This window comes from Erpetoichthys calabaricus, chromosome 6, assembly GCF_900747795.2.
Source record: "Erpetoichthys calabaricus chromosome 6, fErpCal1.3, whole genome shotgun sequence".
Taxonomy (NCBI): Eukaryota; Metazoa; Chordata; class Cladistia; order Polypteriformes; family Polypteridae; genus Erpetoichthys; species Erpetoichthys calabaricus.
Window position 1 is genome coordinate 173,522,311 of NC_041399.2, and position 24,090 is coordinate 173,546,400.

Sequence of the window (24,090 nt, forward strand, 5' to 3'; positions counted from 1 at the left end):
TGAGCTATGTAACAGTGAAGTCGACAGATGCATCATGTTTGTGATGCTGCATTAAAGCTGTTAAATATGATGGCTGGTCTGGGATTCAATTTACTTTCTGTATTACTTAATGTTTATATATTTATGTTTGTTTGAAAGTAGTACATGCTAAATCATGAATTGGAGCTCCATTTGCAATCTGCTGTAATTGAAGCCTTTCTGTGTTTTCTCATCCTTCCTTTCGCAGTCATCTCTGCATGAAATTCTCAGAGTTTAAATAAGGGAGTAAAGCCCTCTCCTGCTGGGAATTCCAGTCTTTGTCCTGTGGGGACCCGCTTTGCCGCAGAATCAGCCACTTTGGAGGTTTTCTTTTTGCTAAGTGGCAGAATGGATACCAAATCCATACATTAAAAATAAAACTCAGTGAAGGGTTCAGGCTGTTTCTCTAATTGGCCCACATACTGAATCTGCCTCAAGGCTGCTGGTGTCAGAGATCTTGCGTTCTTACTTCGTGCTTTCCTCAGCGTTCTTTTTGAACATTTTTAATCCAAGAGAGTATTGAGAAGTTTTTTTTTTTTTTGGGAGAAATGACACAGTAAAAGTAAACTGAGTGCTGTGCTGCATACAACCTAAAAGCAGAGGGAAAAGACCAAAATGAGTCACAGGATGGCCTCAGTATGTTTCAAGTGAAAAACCTAAAGAAAGCTTAATAGAAGAAAAGGAATGTATTCTCTGGCAGGTTTCTGACTTTTGATGGAATTAAAACGTGCTGGGAACATCACACATCTCAGTTTTTGAGGGTCTGACACAAAGCAAACAAGGTTACCAGATGTATTAATATCAAATGTTTCTGTAAGGAGAAATGAGCGAGGCCTAGAGACATGGGACATGTTAAACTCTGGTGCAGGATGGTTTTTTATCCATTTTCATTTTGTCGTTCTCATTACACCCTCTTCTGTTATTTACAGAGCATCCTAGTATAAATCTGGGAATGATTGCATACTTTGAATTTGTGTACTTTGGACACTACTGTATAGTATTAGTCGGTAAAACTGTATAATAAAAAAATGAATAAAAAGACCCCCAGCAATTTAAAGAGTGGGATTAAACTGCAGTACCCGGGTTAAAATGTCTGCTCGTATCTGCTACTGTACCACTGTGCACTTTGTGGGGAACACAACAGTAGTTCCGATGTTTTCAGTTGCTTGAATAAAGTGATTGGGAAGGACAGTTGGATTATGGGAATATTGCTAACAAACCAGAGACACTGACAGAAAAGAGGATGATGCCAAATTTATGGATCATAATGACTACTGCCGCTCATCCTCTATATGACGCATTGTCTTTTAGCACCTTTAACTACTGGAACTTTCCATCATTCTGTGCTAAGTGATGTTATAGGAACTCTTTCTTGCCCATTGTCATCAGACCTTATAATGCATATTGCACCAGTATTTGCCTGTTTTCTTTTTGCCAATGCACCTGTTATAATGTTTCTTTACTGTAAAAAATGTATATGCACGTTTGTTCAGGTATGGGTCTTTCACTTATGTGACAGGATACACTTCATTGTATGTTTTGTTGTATAACTTTATGTTCCATGTTGCCTCCTGTGATCAATAAAGTACTGTCCATCCATCTAAATATCCAGTAGGCACAATGCAAACACCAAATGGACAATTTCAGTAGCTGCCATTCAAACTCTTGGGCCTTTATGCAGTTGTATTACTGGGGCAAACTCCCAAATATTCAAAAAATGTTTAATTAATTATCATACTAGCAAATGGTATGTAAACAGCTTCTAAGATAAGTAAATATGAGAATTCAGGTTATCAAAAGAACTCAGCAGGAAATGTTGGTGTGTTTTTTATGTATCTGAATGTACTCTAATTGGAAAAAAAGAGGAAACATTATGCAGATTGTTATGTTTATTGACTGATGGAAATAGATGCAATGAATTTTCTTCAGAGCAGTAGACACAAAGGGTGTAATTTAAGAACAGAAAGAAATACTCCATGGAAGATATGACAATGTAAAGTATGTTGGGTTATGGAGGCAAAACTGGAATGTCTTTAGGCCTGCAGCACCAAGTCAGACATCCCATGCGGTGCATCTCTATGGATGTGTATCAAACTCCATGAGCTCGTCCATAACATCTCACATAAGCAGATTACATTATACAGAATAGTAGGGGCTTTTGCAGTTCACTTAACATGCAGGGGCTCGCATTCACAATATGCTCAGGTGTAAAACGTGTTGCTTATTACTCTTTGTTACTTTCTTTTGGAGCATTTTATGTATATTCTGTCTTATGTAAATTGGGATAATACATTTTGATCAGCTTTCTTTATTTAAATAAATAGTCTTGTTTGGAAATTAAATAAAGCAAGCTGGCGCATTTTTTACCTGTCGGGAAGAAAGCCTGAAAGAATCCTTTACTCTAATTGTAAATTAATGATATTAATATAAATTAATGATATTAATAAAGTCCACAACAAAACATGGGTCGTGTAAAACTACTGTGCCATGAAATCCACGCTAAATTGATTTAGCAATAGTTATTTAATCCGTCATGTTTGGAAGATTGTCTACTGAGCAATATGAAAGTCAAATAAAAGAAAACGAATGTTTATAGGGAAAAAAAAATAATAATCGTCCTCTAATTTAAACTTGACATTTCCAGCCTGCCAAAAAAAATCTTTGTAAATATTTAAATATCCAAATAATTTAACATTCACTTCAGTGCATCAGTAAGTTGTTTTTTTTCCCTCTAGATGGCTTTCTGTTGCTCTTAATATCCAATAAAGTATATTGATATTCATTAAAGAGGATTTAAGCAGATGAGCTTCTTGAAAATTTGATATAGAATTACTTATAAACTTCAAGGTGTACCAGAATCGTTAGAAATCCATTCAACTCTGCATCCAGCAGCCATCTTAAAAAAAGGAGAAGTGTTTGTGTATTTGTCTGCTTGTTTTGCCTCTGTCATTCCAAAAGATGGGACATCACAAACATTTTTAGTAGTAAAATGCATTTCATTTGTCATCCCAACAGATGGCACATCATAACCATTGACACTGCTTTTATGAATCCCACACCAAATGGCATATAACGTGGTTCACTACAAACGTTAATGCTAAGGTCTGTGTTGACTATTTAGATTTCCACCTATCTTAAGACTTAATACAGGATTAGTCTTGCCAGGGGCTTGAGCCGGTCCCAGGCAGAAACCAACTGCATGTGGGACAGCAGTCCATTATAGGGCACAAACTTGCACAGTGGGCCAATTTAGAGTCATTAATTTTCTTGCAAATCTGTCAGACACAGACAGAACATGATTAAGCAAAGAGAAACCTACACAAAGCCAAGGACTACATGTAAACTATATACAGTCAGTGATCAAGCAAAAAGTTGAACCCACATCCAGGGCAGTATAATTATTGGAAGATCAAACAGTCACACTCTTAACAAAAGGTTCTGTCAGCAGCAATAATTTGACTATTGGCACATGGCTCTTATTTTGATCTTTTGATCTCTTTGTATATGGTAATAGATTGAGCAACATTAACCTGGCATATGTCAGCCATCACTGGCACTCATTAAACCGCCTTTCCCATTCCGATTTCTTGCTCATATTCTGACACCTGAGGGTTCCTGTGCAGCTTGAACAATGAATTACTGAAATAAACGCTGCATTTGCCCAAATCCAGAATTAACAAAGGTGCACAACTCCTCCATGCAAGCATGTGCTGTGGGCCTAGAAAGTCTGCAGCCACTTCTGGCAGATGTGAAGACCATTAGCTTCAAGTTCTCTGGGGTGTATTCAATCCTATTAGCGGCCGGTTAGGCCCATATACAAATAATTTATTTTTCCCTTAACATTCAAGTCACCTGCAGAAAAATGAACTGCTCCCTCTTGCTTTGAATAGTATTTACTTTATCGTAATGATTTTCTGATTGTTTTGTACACAAGACGCCACAAAAGCTTGGAACCAGAAGAGACAAACGGCTCATATATTTTTCATTCAGAGGCCATTTATAATAACCTTTCCTTGCCATAATAAATTAAGCTTTAAGTTTTGAGCCTTGCAGCCATCAGTCCAGTTACAAAGTGCACCCTGTAAAAGTAGCAACTGAAGAAATGCGACAAAGGAATTATTAACAAAGCTGTCTTTGGCAGTAAACACTGAAATAGTGTTTCTTTTAAAACCGCTTTGATAAATGACTTTCATTTTAAAAGCAATATTTTCTATACAATGTAACTGTACTTTAATTTCCAATTGTACCGCGTACTAGGGAGCATCCAGATAACTGACATGTCATTATAACCTGCAAAATGTTTCTTCACAAGCTGTGTTGTTTCGAGAATGGTATATCAATCAAAGTTATCAGAAAATGGGATAACAACAAAAAAGAATCCCTCTTTCTGTCTTCAGCTTTGCATTTGTAGATTGATTTGTTTGTGTAATTTTTTTAATAATCTGCTTCCTGGCAATACTAATTCACCAAGTCACACTCTGTTTCTATGGAAGGTTTCCCACCATCTCCCCAAGGCACTAACAATTCCTAACATTTGGCTTCATGGACTTGCCTACGTTGGCTGAGTCTGAATATAATCATGTTTTCAGTTCTAGAGCGCTTGCAGGCTTCATTTATTTTGTGAAGGGGTCCTCTCACACACCATAAGGGACTTTAATAATCTGTCTCAAAAGTGGGCCAATTTAGCCAGACCTTTCTAAACTAAGGAACACACAGTGAATGGGAGTCACATTTTTGTACTTTATCGGCATCCTAATTTGTTTTATAATGTCACTTAGTCTTAAAGGAGTAAATATACAAAAATATGTTGATTTGTTCACTGATGTGAGACATAAGTCCCCGTGGGTGTATTTTTTACCTATTTCTTCCTGAAAAAGAATCTATCTATCTATCTATCTATCTATCTATCTATCTATCTATCTATCTATCTATCTATCTATACAATTTATTTTTGTATAGCCCAAAATCACACATCTGTCTGTCCATCTATCTGTTGTACAGTGCCTTTTATATCTGCCTATGTAATATCCAAATATATTCTTCTATCCACCTATTTTCTGCCCTTGATCTACCTCATATAGGGTCTTACATTTCCAAAGACTATTCCTACAAAAACCCTGGCATGAGGCAGGTAAAAATCCTAGATTTGGCCCTAGACCATACAGGGCACACTCCCTCACATACCTATATTCATTCATATAACCTAATCTAGAGCTACAAATGTGCCTGAAGTACAAATCTTTTGGATTTTGGAGCTAAACTGGCATACCCTCAGAATAAATCAATATGGACAATTTATTCACGTTATTATGTCAATTGTGTGGGATTAGATTAGGTGTAGCTTATATAAACAAAATATCTATGCATGCACACATCACACATCATTTGAAACAATTGGTTTAACATGCTGCGGTAGGCTGGCACCCTGCCCGGGGTTTGTTTCCTGCCTTGCGCCCTGTGTTGGCTGGGATTGGCTCCGGCAGACCCCCCGTGACCCTGTAGTTAGGATATAGTGGGTTGGATAATGGATGGATGGATGGTTTAATATGAATACACTTAGACATTTTCATCACATTAGTGAATATAACTTGTAAGGTTACATTTGTGTGTCACACTGCCTGTAGGTACTGTTGTGGGATCTGGTGGCTTTGGTGTTGATTGACCTGAGCCATTTTCCACATGGCAGGTGAATAAAGTGACTTAAATTAGGCTTAACATTTCAACGTGGAAAAGCAAAATGAATGGACTGGGGGATATGGGGTTGATTTGGATTGTCGCAGCCAATGCTTTTAGAGGAAGTGTTCCTAATTCTCTCCAGATGCTTCTTGTCCTATGCATGCACTGAGAATGCACAAACTACACACAGCCAGTGACCAGGCTAGGATTCAAATCTAGTGTTTTGGAGTTGTGATACAGCAGTGTTTACTATTCCACCTCCATAACACATTAAAATTAAGACAACTGAATCATTATTCATTCATCCATTTTCTGTATTTATTGCAGAACCTGGTGCAAGGCTGGCTTCTGTTGTGGACCAGAGGCTAGCCCATCTACTGTACACACACACACAACTGCCCTCAGTCACAACCAACAAATGGAGACTTGACAGTTAGCTAAATTTTACAATATGTCTAAGCTGTGGAAGGAATGTGAAATTTAGATAGGAAGGCATCGGAGCAAAATCAGGGTATATGGCTTAAAATTATTAATTAAATGAGGTCAAAGTGCAGTAAGATGATAAAATTAAATGCCGTGCTACAATACTGCAGTATTTTATTAAAATAGCAAAGGAATATGCAAAATATGCAACATTATATTAGAGGTAATGTGTTTAATATGCATGTTGCTGTTAATCCTTATTATATTACCTTCCTAAAACATTTTCTTTTATTTTGTAACACACAGGCCCTCTTTAAGATGGAGGGCTCTTCCCCATCATGATAACATATGCAGACATTGCATTTCCATGCTCAACGGTAATTTGTTTCTGCTGCTTTAGCCCCTTAATGTTATCTTGGAACTTGTTCAGCAATCGGCTCATTTCACCATCGTATGCCATGTGGACCTAATAGGTGTTCTTTTTTGCCCTGTTGCTGTCAGACTGTATGATGCCCCCTCCCACTATGCTGTTCTTTTGTATATATCATTGTTACTATATTGTGTGTACAGTGCTAGATCTCACATTTACTGTATGCAGTAATACAGTAGTTAACAGTTTGTTTTTACTGCTCTGAACATTCTTTTTCTATTCAATGTTACTGCTGGAGCAAGTAGTGAAAAGTCAAGCAAAATGACGCCTTTTATTGGCTAACTAAAAAGATTACAATATGCAAGCTTCAAAAATTCTTCACTGGGAATCATAAAGTTCTAAATATGTAACGTTGCCCTATTAACAGTGGTACCATCAATAGGAGTTTTGCTCCATACTGAAGAGTCCTGTGTTTAAGTTCTTTAGAAATGTATTGGGGTTAGGGGCTCTTCACTGTGCCAGTTAATAATTTATTGACAATGCTCTTCCTCCACCTACAGCACAGGGTATGCTTGTGTAATGCAAAATGGCAGATGTGGGATGTTTTGTGGGATCCCACCATCATCTGGATGTGCTACAGAAGTAACCACTGTCTGAGTCCCAACCACAGAACTCAATATTATAGCAGCAGCAAGCAAAGTGAAGTTAAGAAGAAATCCTGACTGTCTGTTACTTGTTTTTGCCAGATACATTGCACAGAAGACTGGAAAGATTTTTGTTGACTTAACATGACATTGACTTAAGTTGCCTCCAAAGAACTATAACCTGGTCATAGGCTCTGAAAACAATAAAGTGCTCTGAATCTGTGCATTTGGCTGTGGTCCCTGCCAGACACACACCTAGTCTTGGTGGTTTAGTGTACCAATTTGCACCCTTGCTTGCCCTCCTTATTTCATTTTTACAGGCACATGTCTTCACTTCCCTTTTGCTAAATGTGCTCCAGCTGTTTTTCAGCATTAGATCCTTTTATGGTTAGAGCTTTTATGGAATGCTCTTTTTATTACTGTAGTCTGTGTTCTGGGTTTTGTTTTAAACTGCCAAATTTGTACATTGCTTTTTGTTTTTGATTACCATAATGTTTCCATCTGTCTTTATTGTTATGTGATGTAATCGCTGCTCTAAGGAACTAGTTACTAGTAGCTGCAATCCTTTCAGTTCCTAATTGACGTTATATAAAAAGTCCAATTCAATTAAGTGGATATAGAAATGTGATTACACATCAATTAGCCTTGATCCTGTGCAGTATGAGATGCTCGGTGGAAAGAAATGAACGGATTAAGCAATCTTTCACATCCTCTAAATTTACAGTTGCATCATCTGCACTGACTCCCTGTGCAAAGGGAGTCCAAACAGAGTGCAGTGGGGAAGTGTGTGCAGCGCCATTAATACAGTAGGCAGTCTCAGTGTCTTTACGCAAAATGTACTGCAGCTTAAAGTCTTATCTGCTGTGCCTCCCAGCCATCGTCACTTCTCCAAATAAAAACATTCTCATTTCAGTCTTGGTGAACATCATTATGAAATTAAAAAATAAATAAATTAGGAGCAGCTCTAATACTTGTTTCAGAGTAGTTGCTGCTGCAGTGTGAACATCTTTATACGGATGTTAGCATTGCACTTAAATATTGGTTTTTTTTTCTTTGTCTTTTCTTAATGATTTAGTAAACCAGAATTCAAAGTGCAAATGAAAAAAGAGTGACTTGGTGTGCTAAGTAGCTCATACAATAGGACAAAAATTACCTTTTTGTTATGGCCTTAAGCATATGTGTGTAAGATAGGATGACGTGTGTAAATGATTTTGCTTTTCATACTAGGAATATATGTGTGCATGTGTGAGATTGCAGTCCTGGTATTAAGATGGCATATACAGTATGTGTACACCAGCAAGACATCTCAGGCACATTTTTATGCATTGTGTCCCTGAATTTAACAAGTGTGCCATTTTTAATCAGCCGGTCATTTCATAAATCCGCACAAAATGCTGAAGAGGACCTGCTTCCACAACAATGCTCTTCAATTAAATGTACATATTTGAAAGTACATGAAACTCCATGGGATACCCGCCCATCACTCTTTGATCTTGATCTGCATCTGGCACATTTGCAAGAATAATGAGACGTGACCCAGTTTGAAACTCTGAAAATCTGGTCAGTCTTGCATATAAGATTGCACCCCTAAAATTATGGTGACTTGTGGGTGTGATTGTGCTTCTGATTTTAGAATAATAATATATGGTATTGTTATCTTAATATTAAGACAATGTAATATAATTTTATAACTGTACACCTGAAATTGTGAAAATTTGTATTTGATATTAGAATCATCAGTGTGTGTGACTGATTCTAATATTAGGAAATACATTTGTAAGATTGCATGATTGTACTCTTAAAATTAGGTTGATGTTTATGTGAATGTCTTAAAATTCAAATAAAATATGTGTGAGTGATTATAATCCTGATACTGAGGTGTTATACGGTATGTGTGTGTATATAACTGTGTGACTGAACTTCTGAAACTAGGAAGTTATTGTTGTTGTAGAGATGATATTTGGATGACTTATGTGGTGATTCTGATCCTGAGATTAAGATGACATATTTGTGTTAAGGGTGATAAGTGTATGTATGTTTGTGTTTGTTTTCTAGCTCCTTTATAAAATGACATTTACAATATTATAGGCTTACTAGGGGGGCAAGCCCAAGCACCCCAAGGAGACGCGTCGCTCCTCTGAAACCCCCTCTTAAACGGTGATACAATGCGAAACAAATAGTTTTGTTTTGTTTTTTTTTTTTTGTTTTTTTTTTACCTCCTCTTTGCTCGATCAGCTGCTGGCTTGCTGCTGCTGCCGTGCCACATGATCTGCATCTCGTGCGGTGCTTTGAACATTTAAGAGCCTGTACAGCAGCTGACCTACTCTTTGTCTTTTATTTCCGGCCCCGGGCGTGATTAAATCTCTTGGAACTCTTGGTTAAGTCTTGTCTCGCGGGATGTGAATTCTTGAAATTTTTTAGTTTATAATTTAAAAACGGAATAAGAATCTGAAAATCTAACAGCGTCACATTAAAGTTTGATAAATTCTGAAAAGAATGATACCAAACATATATATGTGGGTTTTAAAATAAGCCTGATTTAAAGCGTGAAATAAAACGTGACCTAAAATCGGCACATAAAATCGTTGCAATTTTAGGCTTAGGATTTTATATATACAGTATAGAGTAGATTTGTTAAAGCCAGAACTGTATTGTAAATTGTAAAGGTAAACTTCATTTCAAGAGCTTACTCTGTAGGTTTATTGTTGGTCTTTTTCCCCAAACTGTATAATTTGAGTGCAGGTCAACTAAACCAAATCAGAATTATTTTTTAGTGTGGCATTATCACCATGCACCATCACAAAGTGTTTAACGGGTCCAGGGATTCCATTAACATTATCAATACCTGTGTTGACCAGTATATTAAATGCTAGTAATGCACCACTTATCAACACAGGAAATCCAGGCAATATATTTGCAGCCATCATTGCTGTGATCACACAAAGGCAGTGTAATCATCTGAGCACAGTGAGTAATATGTTTACCTTTAAGGTGCTTACTAACTTAATAGCATGGAACATTTGGGACTTATCATGATTAGTGTCAGTTTCACCATTCTTGTTTTTGTATTTAACACATATTGGGCTATTGTAAAAATACATATATGTGATGATTATACAGTAATCCCTCCTCCATCGCGGGGGTTGCGTTCCAGAGCCACCCGCGAAATAGGAAAATCCGCGAAGTAGAAACCATATGTTTATATGGTTATTTTTAGAATGTCATGCTTGGGTCACAGATTTGCGCAGAAACACAGGAGGTTGTAGAGAGACAGGAACGTTATTCAAACACTGCAAACAAACATTTGTCTCTTTTTCAAAAGTTTAAACTGTGCTCCATGACAAGACAGAGATGACAGTTCTGTCTCACAATTAAAAGAATGCAAACATATCTTCCTTTTCAAAGGAGTGCAAAGCAAGCAGTCAAAAAAAAAATCAATACGGCTTTTTGGCTTTTAAGTATGCGAAGCACCGCCGGTACAAAGCTGTTGAAGGCGGCAGCTCACACCCCCTCTGTCGGGAGCAGGAAGATAGAGAGAGATAGCGAGAGACAGATAAAAAAAATCAATACGTGCCCTTTGAGCTTTTAAGTATGCGAAGCTCCGTGCAGCATGTCCTTCAGGAAGCAGCTGCACACAGCCCCCCTGCTCACACCCCCCTACGTCAGCGCAAGAGAGAGAGAGAGAGAGAGAGAGAGAGAGAAAGTAAGCTGGATAGCGTCTCAGCCATCTGCCAATAGCGTCCCTTGTATGAAATCAACTGGGCAAACCAACTGAGGAAGCATGTACCAGAAATTAAAAGACCTATTGTCCGCAGAAACCCGCGAAGCAGCGAAAAATCCGCGATATATATTTAAATATGCTTACATATAAAATCCGCGATGGAGTGAAGCCGCGAAAGGCGAAGCGCGATATAGCGAGGGATCACTGTATTGATATCCCACTGCTGTGAAGCAAGCATCCATCTTCATAGTCCTCCACAGCCGTTACTGCACTTCAGAACAGGTCATCCACTTGAATCTAAGCATGTTTGGGCCTGACCTGCTCTTGGAATGGGAGACCATCTAGGAGAAGCTTGGGTTGCTGCTGGAAAAGATGTTGGTGAACCCAGCAGGGGGTGCTCACGCTGTGGTTTGTGTTTGGTCTTCAATGCCCTAGTGCAGTGACAGGGGCACAGAGCTGTAAAAAATTGCATTGTCTTCCAGATAAGACATAAAAATGAGGTCCAGACTTTCTATATTTATAAAAGATCCCAGGACATCTTTCGATGTCCTGTATCTAATTGACCACCTCTCTCACCCCTTCACCACCTGTTAATGTCTAGTGAGTGTACTTACACAAGAATAGTTGCTGTTTCATCTCTAGGTGGATGTTCCAAATTGGTGGAAGATGAAGTGCCTCCCCAGTGTCTGTAAAAAGTGCTTTGACTAGCTAGAACGGCGCTATATAAATAAAATTAATTAATCTGTTATTATTAATTACGTTGGTTTGAATGAAATCACACCAAACTGTACCTGAACAAGGCAGTTCAGCATGCTGCCACTTGATCTCAGGAGGTGTTAGGACCAACCAAGGTGATGACTTCTTTTAAAGATTACTTTCACGTCTGATGAATTACTCTTTGTGTTTAACTTTGGTGCCTTGCCATCTGAGCTGCTTTTGTCGGAGATGTGAGTGAGCCATAGCCAATATGTTGCTGGGCTCTGCAGTGTTTGTGAACCAGTCCATGGAAGGGCCCAGCATGTAGAGAGCGCTAAGTAAAGCCTACTGCCATCTTTCTCCTTTGAAGTGCAGATAATCAGTGCTGAACAAGGCCAAGAATTTCAGTTCTGATTCTGTTGTTCTTTAGAGTATTATTTATGAACAGCTGGTGGATGAATTTTAACATGGGCAATCAGCTTTAGACCATGTTGTGAGTGGAAAACTTACATCAAACAATCAATTAATTCCTTCTGCTTTTATTAACAGCTTCTTTAATCCAGTGTAATACAAAAGTGAAAGCTGTTGATTAAATATTAATTCAAGTCCAGAGCAGTCTGAGGCCTTGGCTGCATTAACCTAGATGGCACTATAGGCTGGTTTTTTTCCTAAGAGATTTCAAACTCTTATACAATGATAATTTAAAGTTAAGGTTTTGTTTTTGTAATTAGACCACTTAAATGGAATACCAGAAAAGCTAGCTAACCACAAGTGCAAACTCCACAATGGAATGATACTGTACTTACCACAGTTTCTGCCAACCACAAATGGCAGGACATTGCGTTTAGGAGCAAACATTTTTCCGCCTCTTGGTAGAGCTATTTTCTGACTTACCGCAGTCACACCTGGTATTGCTAATGGTTCAGTTTCAATGAGAGCTTGGAAGATCCTCAATGGGAAACATCAATCTTTTAACAAAAGTAGAACCAAGTGACTGTTTAAAATGCAACTTCTTTATCAATTCATTCATTACTAAAACCACTGTTAAGCTGTTCAGGGTCACTTGGGCCAGAGCTGACACTGGCAGTCTTGGGCATGAGGCATGAATCAACACTGGACAGTTCACCAGTCAATCACAGTGCACACTCACTTTCACAGATGTTAGTTGACATGATGCACATGCCTGAAGAAAGCATAGAGCCCCCAAAAAAGAAAACATTCAGTCACTTAGAGAACATGCAAACTCTACACAGACATGGCCTGGGCCTGTATTTGAACTCTTGAACTCTAGGGCAGCAGCTTTGTTTTTCATTTTTCTTCTTTCATTCCACACTGTCACCTTACTAGCACCTCCATAGTTACAGGAACATCATGGACAATGGCATCTTCAGCCTTGATGGTCATTATAGACTACAGTACTAGTTTAAAACCCTTAAACGTAGGCCTGAAAGTGAGTTTGAATGAATGTGCTGGCCAGATTCTGTCAAGTGTCCCACCGTAAAATAAAGCCAGGGTGCCCCATAGGTTACATTATAAAATGCCAGGGCCGACTATGTTTGTTTTTTGTTTTGGTTTTTTTATAGAAAACGCTTACATTTAGAACACAGTTTCACATGGCAAATAACTTCAATTTGAAAAATACAGAACTTTCAGGATGTTCTTTGTCATTAAAATGCCAGTAGAGTAGAGTGATTGTCAAAAAGAAGAGAATGTCCATGGAGGAACTGGAATAAACTTGTTACACACATTGTGTCTCATATTGCTTCCCACTAAATTACAGTAAGTCAAATCATTGTGGAAGTGAGTCTTTTTAGGCCTAAAAATGTAGCAGTAACATCTGGAATTTAGAATGCATCAGTGCAGAGAAGGTTGTCAAAGTGAAGCTCACATGTTTTTGTGTGGTGTTTTGCTGCTCTGCACTGTGCAGTGTGCTTATTTGATGACTGGATTTATGTTAAAAAATCTGCAGCAAATTGTTGAGTCTGTGCAAGTATTAAATCTTTTGCTTCAACTAAATGTAGGAAATTATTTTCTTATATGAAATTACATCTTTTTTTATTTGTAATTGATGCACTGGTCTGGCACCTGATACCTGTGTCATAAAATGATGAGATAAGCTGTGAAAAAAGATGAGTGGAAGGATTGACAATAAATATATATAAATAAGTTATTGTGTATACCCATGTTAAATGCTACTACTCAAGTTGATGTTGTAGGTCTTATAGGAGAACAACGGGGAGATCTTAAATTCACCTCTGATTTCATCTGTGGTCAAGCAGTTCACAGCTAAATAATTCAGTCACAGTCAGACTATCCATGCTTCAATCTGTAAGGTACTTGGATATCCTTTGGACGTTAAACAGAACTTGCTGCTACATGAAAAGACACTGTTTGGATTTCTCATGATAATTAGAACTTGGACAGATAAAAAGAGACCATTCAGCCAACCAATCTAGGTTAGTTAGCTAATATCTGAGTTGACACAAAATTTCAACCAAATACTTTTTAGAAGTTGTCAGCTATGAGACTTGTGTGTAGCAATCGCCCAATACAGGAATGCGATTACTGCACGAGAGGGAAGTGGACGATAGTTGAAGGATAAAATAGCATTAACATATTCGGTCCTCGGTCCCCCTTGTCCCCTATGTGCGCCCTTAAACAACTGGCAAAAAATCAGAAGAAAGTGCGACTGGTAAATATATTGAAATCCACTGATTACATTTACTTGCCCTTCCGGTGCCTGAGTGCTCATTTGTGAACCCCTTTCCCCAGACACTTTCCCCAGCAGCCAAATCTTAACCCCTGGTTTGACACAGACATAAAGAGAAATAAAAAGAACTATTCTCAGAGAAAACAAAAAGAAAGATTTAACGTAGTCCAGATACACAGAGAAGAAACCTGCAGTTCAGTTCCTACTGTAGGATGGAGTGAGGAGAACAAAAACAGTCCTCCGGCGAAAACGGCTTCCCTGCTGGCTATCCAGCTCAATCACGAGTCCAACTCACCAAATGGGAGCACCCAGAGAACACCAGCCCCTGGCCTCTCCTTGGGGATTTGTCACACTGATTCAACTTCGGGGTGGTCACCCCCAAATAGCAGACGTCCCTGGGTGAAGTCAGATCCTGACGATTCTTAAAGCACATATAGCCACCTCCTTCCCTTCTGCCTTTTCCTTCTTTTTTCTCCTCCTCTCCTCGATCTGCCATTCCCCTTCAAAAGAAAAGTTTCCCACCAAAACATCTTTTCCCCACTTGGTTGTTATGGTAACATGATGCCAGCAACTAGCAGCTGGAATATTTACCGGGTGGGATCCTCCCAGCACTTGGTCGTCCACAAAAGTGCCTGAAGGGCTATTCATAGACACCCTCCCAGCCACATTATAAAGTGACGCAACAGTCCAGAAGGCCAACCTGCCTGACAAGTTATGTAGCCTTGCTACATGTGTTTGACTCCGGATTCCCATGACCCTTTTTGTGAAGAAGTACTTCTAGCGTAAGTTTGAAATGCACTTCTCCTCAATTTCCATTGCTGTTATCAAGTATCTGATTCACTGACTAAAAGAATTCTGCTGGCTTACTTCTATCAATGCCTTAAAAAACTTTAAAGATTAGGTCCCTACATAACCTTGCAAGGCTACAATACGTGATCATCTCGGAAGACATTTTAAAGACCCGCAAGACCAAGGAGACTTGCCACGGTGCGTCTCGCGGGGACCGTAAACATGAGACTTGGTGCCAAGAGATTGTCCCAGGGTCGTAGCAAAAAGGACAGCAGCTGTACAGGCTTTAAAAAGATCGAAGGGCAACGCAACAGAAGCTACCCCTCCCACCCCCCAGAACATAAGCAGCAAGAAAGAATTCAACCACGCCCAGGGCCAGAAATAAAAGACAGGTATTGCTTTTACAACGTCATGCGAGACCAGGCAGTGAGCCATCATTTAAAACAAGTCAACAGACCTCTAAGCTAGCAGTTGTTGGATTGCTTTTGGCAGACAAGGATCATGTGCTCCGAGCTCTTAAAACAACGACATGCGACAGGCAGAAGAGGCAGCTAGTAAGCAGCATAAAGACAGCAAATGATCCAAAGGCATATCCTTAGCGTACGTTCAGCCGCAACACCCTTCACAACACGAGCAGTATTATACGTCTGGCAAGAAAGAGATGTAACCACGCGTGTGGCAGGAAATAAAGAAACAAGTATTGTTTTTACAAAAGTTTTTAAAGTAAAAGTGAAAATAATGCATATGTAACAATTCCCAAGAAAATAACAATCTCTCTAAATTGTAGATTGCCTGCCTAAGGTAAAGTCATCCCTGATGAATGGGGGCGTGGGAATGAGGGGTCCTTTCATCGGATTAGTGCTATTTCAGATGTGGAATGGCAAAATGGGGGAGGCAGCTTGATGAATGAGGTCTCCAGGACTTAAAACAAATCCAAATCATATTATGTGATATCATCTAATGTGAAATTCTACTCCGTACTTCTAGAATTTTTATTTTTATACTGTATTGAGGATTTATTCTGTTCTATGTATTGTATTGTATTGTATTGTTTTGACACCCACTGCACGCCCAACCTACCCGGAAAGGTGTTTCTCTTTGAACTGCCTTTCCCAAGGTTTCTTCCATTTTTTCCCTACAAGGGTTTTTTTTTTTTTTTTGGGAGTTTTTTCTTGCCTTCTTAGAGGGTCAAGGCTGGGGGGCTGTAAAGAGGCAGGGCCTGTTAAAGCCCATTGCGGCACTTCTTGTGTGATTTTGAGCTATACAAAAAATAAATTGTATTGACAGTACAAAGACATGCAGGTTAGGTGGATTGGCGATTCTAAATTGGCCCTAGTGTGTGCTTGGTGTGTTTGTGTGTGTCCTGCGGTGGGTTGGCACCCTACCTAGGATTGGTTCCTGCCTTGTGCCTGGTGTTGGCTGGGATTGGCTCCAGCAGACCCCCGTGACCCTGTGTTCGGATTCAGCAGGTAGGAAAATGGATGGATGGATGGTATTATATATCCGGTAAACCAAACATGGGGGTTGGCGAGCGAAGCGAGCAGGGGGCGGAACCCCCTAGTGTATATATATTTTTTTTTATATATATATATATATATATATTTTTTTTTTTTTTTTTTTTTTTTTTCTTCAGCATAGTGACCAGACCTACGCATATAGTAATATACTTTATTTATATAGTGCCTTTCCCATATTCAAACTGCTTTGTCTAGCTGAAGTTTCTGGAGTACTCCATGACTCACCAGTTAGTTTGATTTGTCTTTTATTGTATTTAGGTGGAAAATGAGTGAGGGTGTTTTGGTTAATCAGAACTAGCACAGATACAATAGATATAGAAAAACCTTGCACCCACATGTTGACCAGGGTGGTCACATCTAATAAAAAGAATTAGCTATGCTACTTTAAAAGGCTCAGGGTGTCTTTTTATTTCCCTGGAGATGTGCAGAAATCACATTTAATATAGCATTGTTCTGGACAGAATAAAAGAGTGAACCCTGTACTGGATCTTGATTTATTACCGTAATAAAGAGCCACCAAGTTTTTAAAACAGCATTTTTCCTTCTTGCTTTCTTGATGGTCAAGCCCAGCCCTCTTCTTTCTTTGTTCGAAGTGATCACATCTGTGCAGGACACAAGCCTAAATCATCAAGAGGCATTGTGGTTCTCTTTTTGGTTGTGCTAATGAAAATCCTCCTTATTGGCAGCAGTAGAAATTTATGGAGTGCATGTAACTGCTTTTATATACGTCTTTCAGGTCCAGTGGTGCCCCCATGCTTGGGGACAGCCCTGCCTTTAAATTTTCTGCCAGCACCTGCTTCTGATTGGCAACCAGCTGATGTTCTAGAGAAAAAACAGCGAGGGCCACACAGAAATACGGCCCATCTGTTAGGAGATATATGCATGCATGCTACATAGATGCAGCTAGAAAGCAAAGTCGGGCACTCAGTTATAAGACCACATGCCTCAGTCCTGACTGTAATTTATTAATAGCATTATAGTATTTTCATGAGTCCCTTCAAAGGAAAAGAAGAATGTTCTTTGCACATTATACTTGGCAAAGCTTAGAAAAAGCAAATTAGAATACATTTTAGGGAAAGAATGTTTCAAGCGTAAGCTGTTTTTATGCAGATGCATAGAAAATAATAACTTTACCCTCGATTAAATATCAAAACAGTATTTACAATACACATCCATTCCTTATTAAATCTGCCAGTAATCTATGAAGACATCTTTAAACAGTAAACTTTTGGAGTAAGTAACCTTTCTGTTCTCTCACTTTATTTGGTTACTTCTTACACTTAAAACACTGCTATGTCACTTAATCAATTAGTTTATGAAATTGTTATGGGCCAAAAATGCTGTCTTATATAGCAGTGTATGTTAAATCTGAATGATTGGTTATGTTTCAGAGTCACTAGTTTAAAATATGGAAATTGATCTTCTACCAGCATGCAACAAAGCCTTAACCTTTATCCCCAAGATACTGTAAATGGGTGATGGTTGGTGGAAGGTGATCTACTGAACTTTTCATCTGGCTATATTATGTAGTAATTTTTAACACAAAAAATATAATGCGTACTAAACATCAGTTATATTAATATCAAAGTTTAGTGCAAGTCACAGAATATCTGATCACATGAGCTTTTTTTTTGTAAACAACAACATCATTTTATTTTTAAGTGTAAATACAAGAACGTTATTAACATGTTGGTATGTATTGCAGTGGTAGTGCTGCTGCTTTGCAGTAAGGAGACTGTGGAAGATTGTGGGTTCGTTTCCTGGTTCCTCCCTGTGTGGATAGCACTTTGAGTACTGAGAAAAGCGCTATATAAATGTAATGAATTATTATTATTATTATTATTATTATTATTATTATTATTTCTGACTGTGTGGTGGGGAGTTGTCTTTGGGAGTTGTACTTACATTTTCTTCATAATGTCAATTGCAGGGATTTTGATTCAGTGAGTTTTGAAAAAAATAAAGCCTCAATACGAGAGTACAGGATGCTGCCTCAAGGATTCAGCATCCTAGGTTCAATGTTTGTGCGTGGATTCATTGTACTTTTCGTGCTGAAACAATTTCCCTGTCTGCTTGGTTTTTCTGCCATAATCCCCAAAAACATGTATGCTTGGTTAGTTGGTGATATTCCTGACTAGCCTCTGCGGATGTGCATGAGTGGGCCCTGTGATGAATGATGTGTCTTGTGTTCAGTGGTAGGCTCTGGCCCCCACATGACCCTGAATTGATTTAAGCAGGTTTGATTATGTTATATTATAGTAATCTAAGAGTTTAATAAACACAGCAGGTAGTCATTCTCAACAGCCCATATTGAAGCAGTGCACTAGAATCTTAAGTTGAAGATGTAAAGCCGATGATTCGTTCAGCTTGTGCACAAGTACTCATATGGAATCGTGTTGTTTTTGGTCTTGCTACGCCTAATCAAGAACACAGTATTGATTAGGGTTTTACTTTTCAGTCTGCAGTGAAACAGTAGGAAGATGGTATATACTGATTTAAGAAGCAGGCTCTACCATTCCCTCTAGCTGCTTCATGTTTTTGGTAAATGTAATTATATACTGCAAGGTGATGAAAATTGCCAAACACTTTCAAAAATTGGTCTGTAGTATTGGGTCATTGTTTGTTCTATAGAAATTTTTGAGTGAGTCAACATATTTTACATTAGACTGACACCTTCCACTTCATTGCATTCCCTATCCTCCTGGGTTGCACTCTGGCTCCTTGGTACTTGATATGGGAACAAACAGGTTCAAAAAATAAATGAATGCAATGCATCAGGCTCAGGCTCCAACTACTCTCATAGGTGAAGTTCAACAGCGTCACCCTGCAAGGATCTAAAATCTTTGTGGACAGTATTGTATGAGCACCTTCAGAAACCTGATTTTACTTCTTAACTCAGGAAAAACACATTAATTTCTCTTGTAAGCTTAGAATGGAAACAATTGATGTTCATTATGAATTGTTATTTGACCAGTCCTTTATATTTATCAAGACTATACTTTTTATATGTATCTCTTTTCAAAACACCTTATTTCACAACTTCTGATAGAGTGACACTCAATTATAGAATAAATGATTGTTTGGCTATGCTGCTGTAATTGAAACTAGAGTGAGAAATGAGCCTGAGTAACCTCTGGATTTCAAGGAGAGTGAGCAAAAACTTTTACTCAACACCAGGAGTGACCTCAAACCAGTGTGACTTGAGTCACTTTAATAAAGTACTGCTTAATCATATAATATGTAATAATAATTAATTACATTCATATAGCACTTTTCTAATCTACTCAAAGAGGTTTACATAGACAGTGGGGAACCACTTGAACTGCCACCATTGAGTAGCATCCACCTGGATGATGTAAAGTTAGCCATTCTTGTGCCAGATTAGCTATTCTGAGGTGAAGAAGAGAGACAAAAAGAGACAGGGGATAACGACCAGGCCATGATGAGCAGTTTAGCCGGGATATTAGGGTACACCGAAACATTTTCATGGATCCTTTATGGCCACAGAGAGTCAAGACCTCAGTTTTATATCTCGTCTGAACAACAGTGGCTGTTTTTACAGCGCAGTGTCCCTTTCAGTGGGCCGGGACATTTAGGATCCACAAAGAAACCACAGGGTGAGTGCCTCCTGATGACCTGTCGAACACGTCTTCCAGCAGCAACCCAGGCTTTCCTTGTGGGTGTCAAATTCAAGTACTGGCCAGGCCCAAACATGCCTAGTTTCAGGTGCGTTGCGTGTTCTGAAGTGCAAGTAGTATGGTTGCTTGGAAAATGTATGCAGGTGAGCATTGCTTTTTGAGAAAATGTACTTATTTCCCGAAACTCCCATTACAAATGCATATTTTGGAACGTAAAAATGGTTCAAAATAAAGAAACAATTCTCCCAGCTGGTGTTAAGAGGTGTTGAATATTAACCTCCATCTTGCAGTTAACTTTGGTGTTAATCCACATCTTTCAGTTCGAGACTGAATTGTACAGATGCTGTTGTAGCTTCATAATATCAAAGAGAGCAATTAAAGAAAATTTGGCAGCAAATAAAATTGGCAAGATTCTTGGCACAAATGAAAAATATGTGGAATGTTTCATGGATTCTTGATGGTCTGTGTCTTGAAAATAATGTTTAAGCCAATTATAGTCGGTTATATCTATGCACATATGAGTATTGTAGAGTCCTTTACATGTATTTTGTAAACTGCGAGTGAGTTAAGTATAGGAAGGGCTATCGCTTTAATGAGCAGTTGAAAAAAAGGGAATTGAGCAGTTTGATTTTCAAGCAAAAAAGGGTACAAAAACTGATCCTGGCCAATGTAATATCCAGGAGAGAGGAATGGGAGGGAAGTGGCAGTGGTTGTTTTGATCAGTAAGAATGAGTGAGTGGTTTAAACCTACAGAGCCAATTCAAAGACTTGGAAGGAGCACGCATTTAATCTGGATACCTCATTCCATTCTGACAGATTTGATCAAGACATTGTTATATAACATTTTACATTTTTACATCTACATTTTTCTAATTCAAACAAGAGCTATTTCAGCAGCCCCTTCTGGTCAACTATGTCAAGCAAGTTGGAGCAGCCTATGTGGCTTTCTCCCAGATCTGTTTAACTTCTATACTGCCTGCACCTTCTAGAGTTCCCAGTATGTTTTATGAGCTGGTTTCTCTATGGTGTCATTTTGGATATATGAGGATGGTGTGTAAGGGGTCACACTGTTTTTGTCCGTCGTGATTTCCTTTTTCATTGGAATCAGACCCTTCACTGAAATGTGCCATCATCTCATCTGTAATAAAGGTTTATTTTTAATTGAATTGGAACCATGCTTGTAAATGAGAAAGACTAGGGGGCATATATTGATCACTATTGGCAATGTATTGAATTAAGTGTAATTGGATTTTCAAAAGTAATTTCCTAAATAGCAGAGTATGGGATTGAAGTCTCCTTACACCTTTGTTGTATTTTTATCATTTGTAAGGTTAAAATGAAACCTATACAGTATATCAAGATGACATAGAGAAGACGTATTAGAGATTTCTTATTTATTTTCTGTAAATAAGTATATGTATGCATTTAATTAAATGGCTAGAATAAATAAAGCATCTTATTTTTATTTTTATTTTTTTACATCTTTTCCTGTTTATTGTGGAAGACAGTTTTGTTTTTCCACTTGGCTATTAATGCCTTTGTGCAGAATTCAGTAAACCTATAAAATGTTTTTAATGCAGTAAGAGCCATCAGTAAAGAACATTGATCAATGATAATAGCGTATTTCCTGTATAAAGCCTTTTACTTTCTGGTGTTATAAAATGTTCAAAATAATGCTGTTTTGTTCATAGTAATGGTTTTAATGAATCTGTATGAAAGTGGACATTTAACAAAAGAGGGTTATAAATTCTAATGCATTCCCTTCTGTCCTTAGCAGCAGGCTTGCGCCCAGCAACCACGACCGGATACAGCGGTTGCGTCAGGAGTTCCAGCAAGCCAAGCAGGATGATGACGTGGAAGAACGCAGACGCACCTACAGTTTTGAGCAGCCATGGGTGAGTGCACAGTTTGCTTGTCCAAGTGAAGTGCCAGAGCTGCTCAACTCTTGCCTTCTGCCCCCCGGCAGCTGCTGCTTCAAACGCTGACCTTAAATCCTCCATGCAGCTTGAAACGCAGTTCTGTAACCCTCTAACAGTTTAACCTCTAACCTCTTTCACAACTCCATCTGTGGTCCATCACCACCTCGCTTGATGTATTATTATATGTGTCTATCTGCCTGTCACTTTCCATTGCTAGGATGGTACTGGCACACTTCTCCAGCTCTGAGCTAGACTTTCTCTTTGAGAATAAGGCCATGTTTAATTCCAGTATCTGATGTGCTGATACAGTAGATTAGTTTTTCCTATGTATTTACTCAATCAAGCTACAATTTTTTTTAACAATCTTGTCAAATCCAGTATCGTGTAGCTCAGTCCTTTCTGGCACAGAGTTTGAAGAGATCCTGCTGATACTGAACCCTCTTTGATGTCTCTCAGAAGTGTTGCTCTTTTGAATCGCTGAAGGCACATAACTCACTATCCTAAGCTCTATGGTGTTGCAATTGGAAAAGTACTGACTTGTTCTTAGAAGTTAATGTAGGATTATAAAAATAGTATCTATAAAACATTTTTACTCTCTTTTTAAAATGGCTGTTTATTGCCCACATTTTTTGCTCTTATTATTCTATTCCATTGATTAGTGTAGAATTTGACCCGTGTGTGAGTGTGCTTGTGTGCATGGGCCTTGAGGTGGACTGTCCAGGACTGTTTCCTGCCTTGTGCTGCTGAGATGCACTTCAACCCCCTGTGACCATAAATTCGTGGGTTTGAAATTAATTGTGCTAATGTTAGACCTGGATTTGACTGATGAAAAATAAAATTGTTAAAAAACCCTCATTTAAATAAAAGCTCTTGAAATTGGCAAAAGCTTTTAATTGTCCTCATAACCAGGGCATTTCCCATTTAGCCCAGGGTGCTTTGACTGAATAAGGACAGTCTGATCAGGCTCTTTTAAGGCTTACTTATTTAAACAGTAAACCTACCTTTGCCCTTCTTCAATTTACTTTGAAGAATGAAACGTTTTATAACCAGAACACCAATATACCCAGTTATTAGTAGAATCCTGTTTTTTACGCAGTTTTTGAAGTGAGTTCAAATTTATGAAAAAGTCCAAAGGAATATGAAACGGAAATTACTTCTTTAATATTTCTTAGCCAAAATCTTATTGTCCCAGATGTCTGCCACAAGAAGATGAGGGGCATAAATGAAAACAAATGAGCTATAGTGTATTACCAGTCAGAGGAGCAGCCAATACACCTTTTTCAGAATTAGTTGATTTTGCATTAGGTAGGCACCCATTCTAGGATGGCGATCTACTTTGTACCCAACTGCCACCAGAATGGACTTCATAAATGTTGGCCCGGATAGATGGGTGGATTTCAGTTTAAAGTAAGGCACTCATGCCCCCCAAACCCAGTGTTTTTGCATTTTTTCATTCATGTTTAAGTGTAACTGAACTGCTCAAGGGTAACAGAGTTGGTTATTTTAGTGATCTTTACAAAATTTTGGTGAACTTGACTGACTTTATGAAAAAAGTGAAAAGTAATATGATGAGCTCATACACAGACTCCATTGTCTACATCCTTACACATTTGTGTCTTTTTGCACATATATTTATCAAATGATCCGCTGTGGCAATCCCTAATGGGAGCAGCCGAAAGAAAAAGAGGATTCATCCAAATTCTCCTATTGTGGTACCAACCTATGGGAAGTTGAGATTCCCCCCAAACAGCATGTGGTGAAAGACTGATCCAACCCTCACCATAACAGCAGTTTGTTGTTGTGCTTGTCACATTCACACCCACGTTTTCTCATGTAAGCCCAATCTGTCAAACTAACCTTGTCTTTGGGACGTCTGACGAACCGCAGTTGAACACTGGGAGAATGTACCAACTCCAAACAGTTATTGTTGAGACTGGAGTTTGAACTTAGGACTTTGAAGCCAACTTCT

The 24,090-nt window shown here is 38.6% G+C and overlaps 1 protein-coding gene across 6 annotated transcripts in view; it reads left to right on the forward strand.

Moving 5' to 3' along the window:
- The window catches only part of pard3aa (par-3 family cell polarity regulator alpha, a), a 971,084-nt gene that overhangs the window by 906,973 nt on the left and 40,021 nt on the right, over positions 1–24,090 (forward strand). For 5 of the 6 annotated variants that reach the window (XM_028804116.2, XM_028804120.2, XM_051929055.1 and 2 more), the window contains one exon: positions 21,977–22,097. In XM_028804116.2, the coding sequence (XP_028659949.1) occupies positions 21,977–22,097 (121 nt within the window). The remainder of the gene's footprint in view (positions 1–21,976; positions 22,098–24,090) is intronic. The other variant, XM_051929054.1, reaches the window with a different exon arrangement.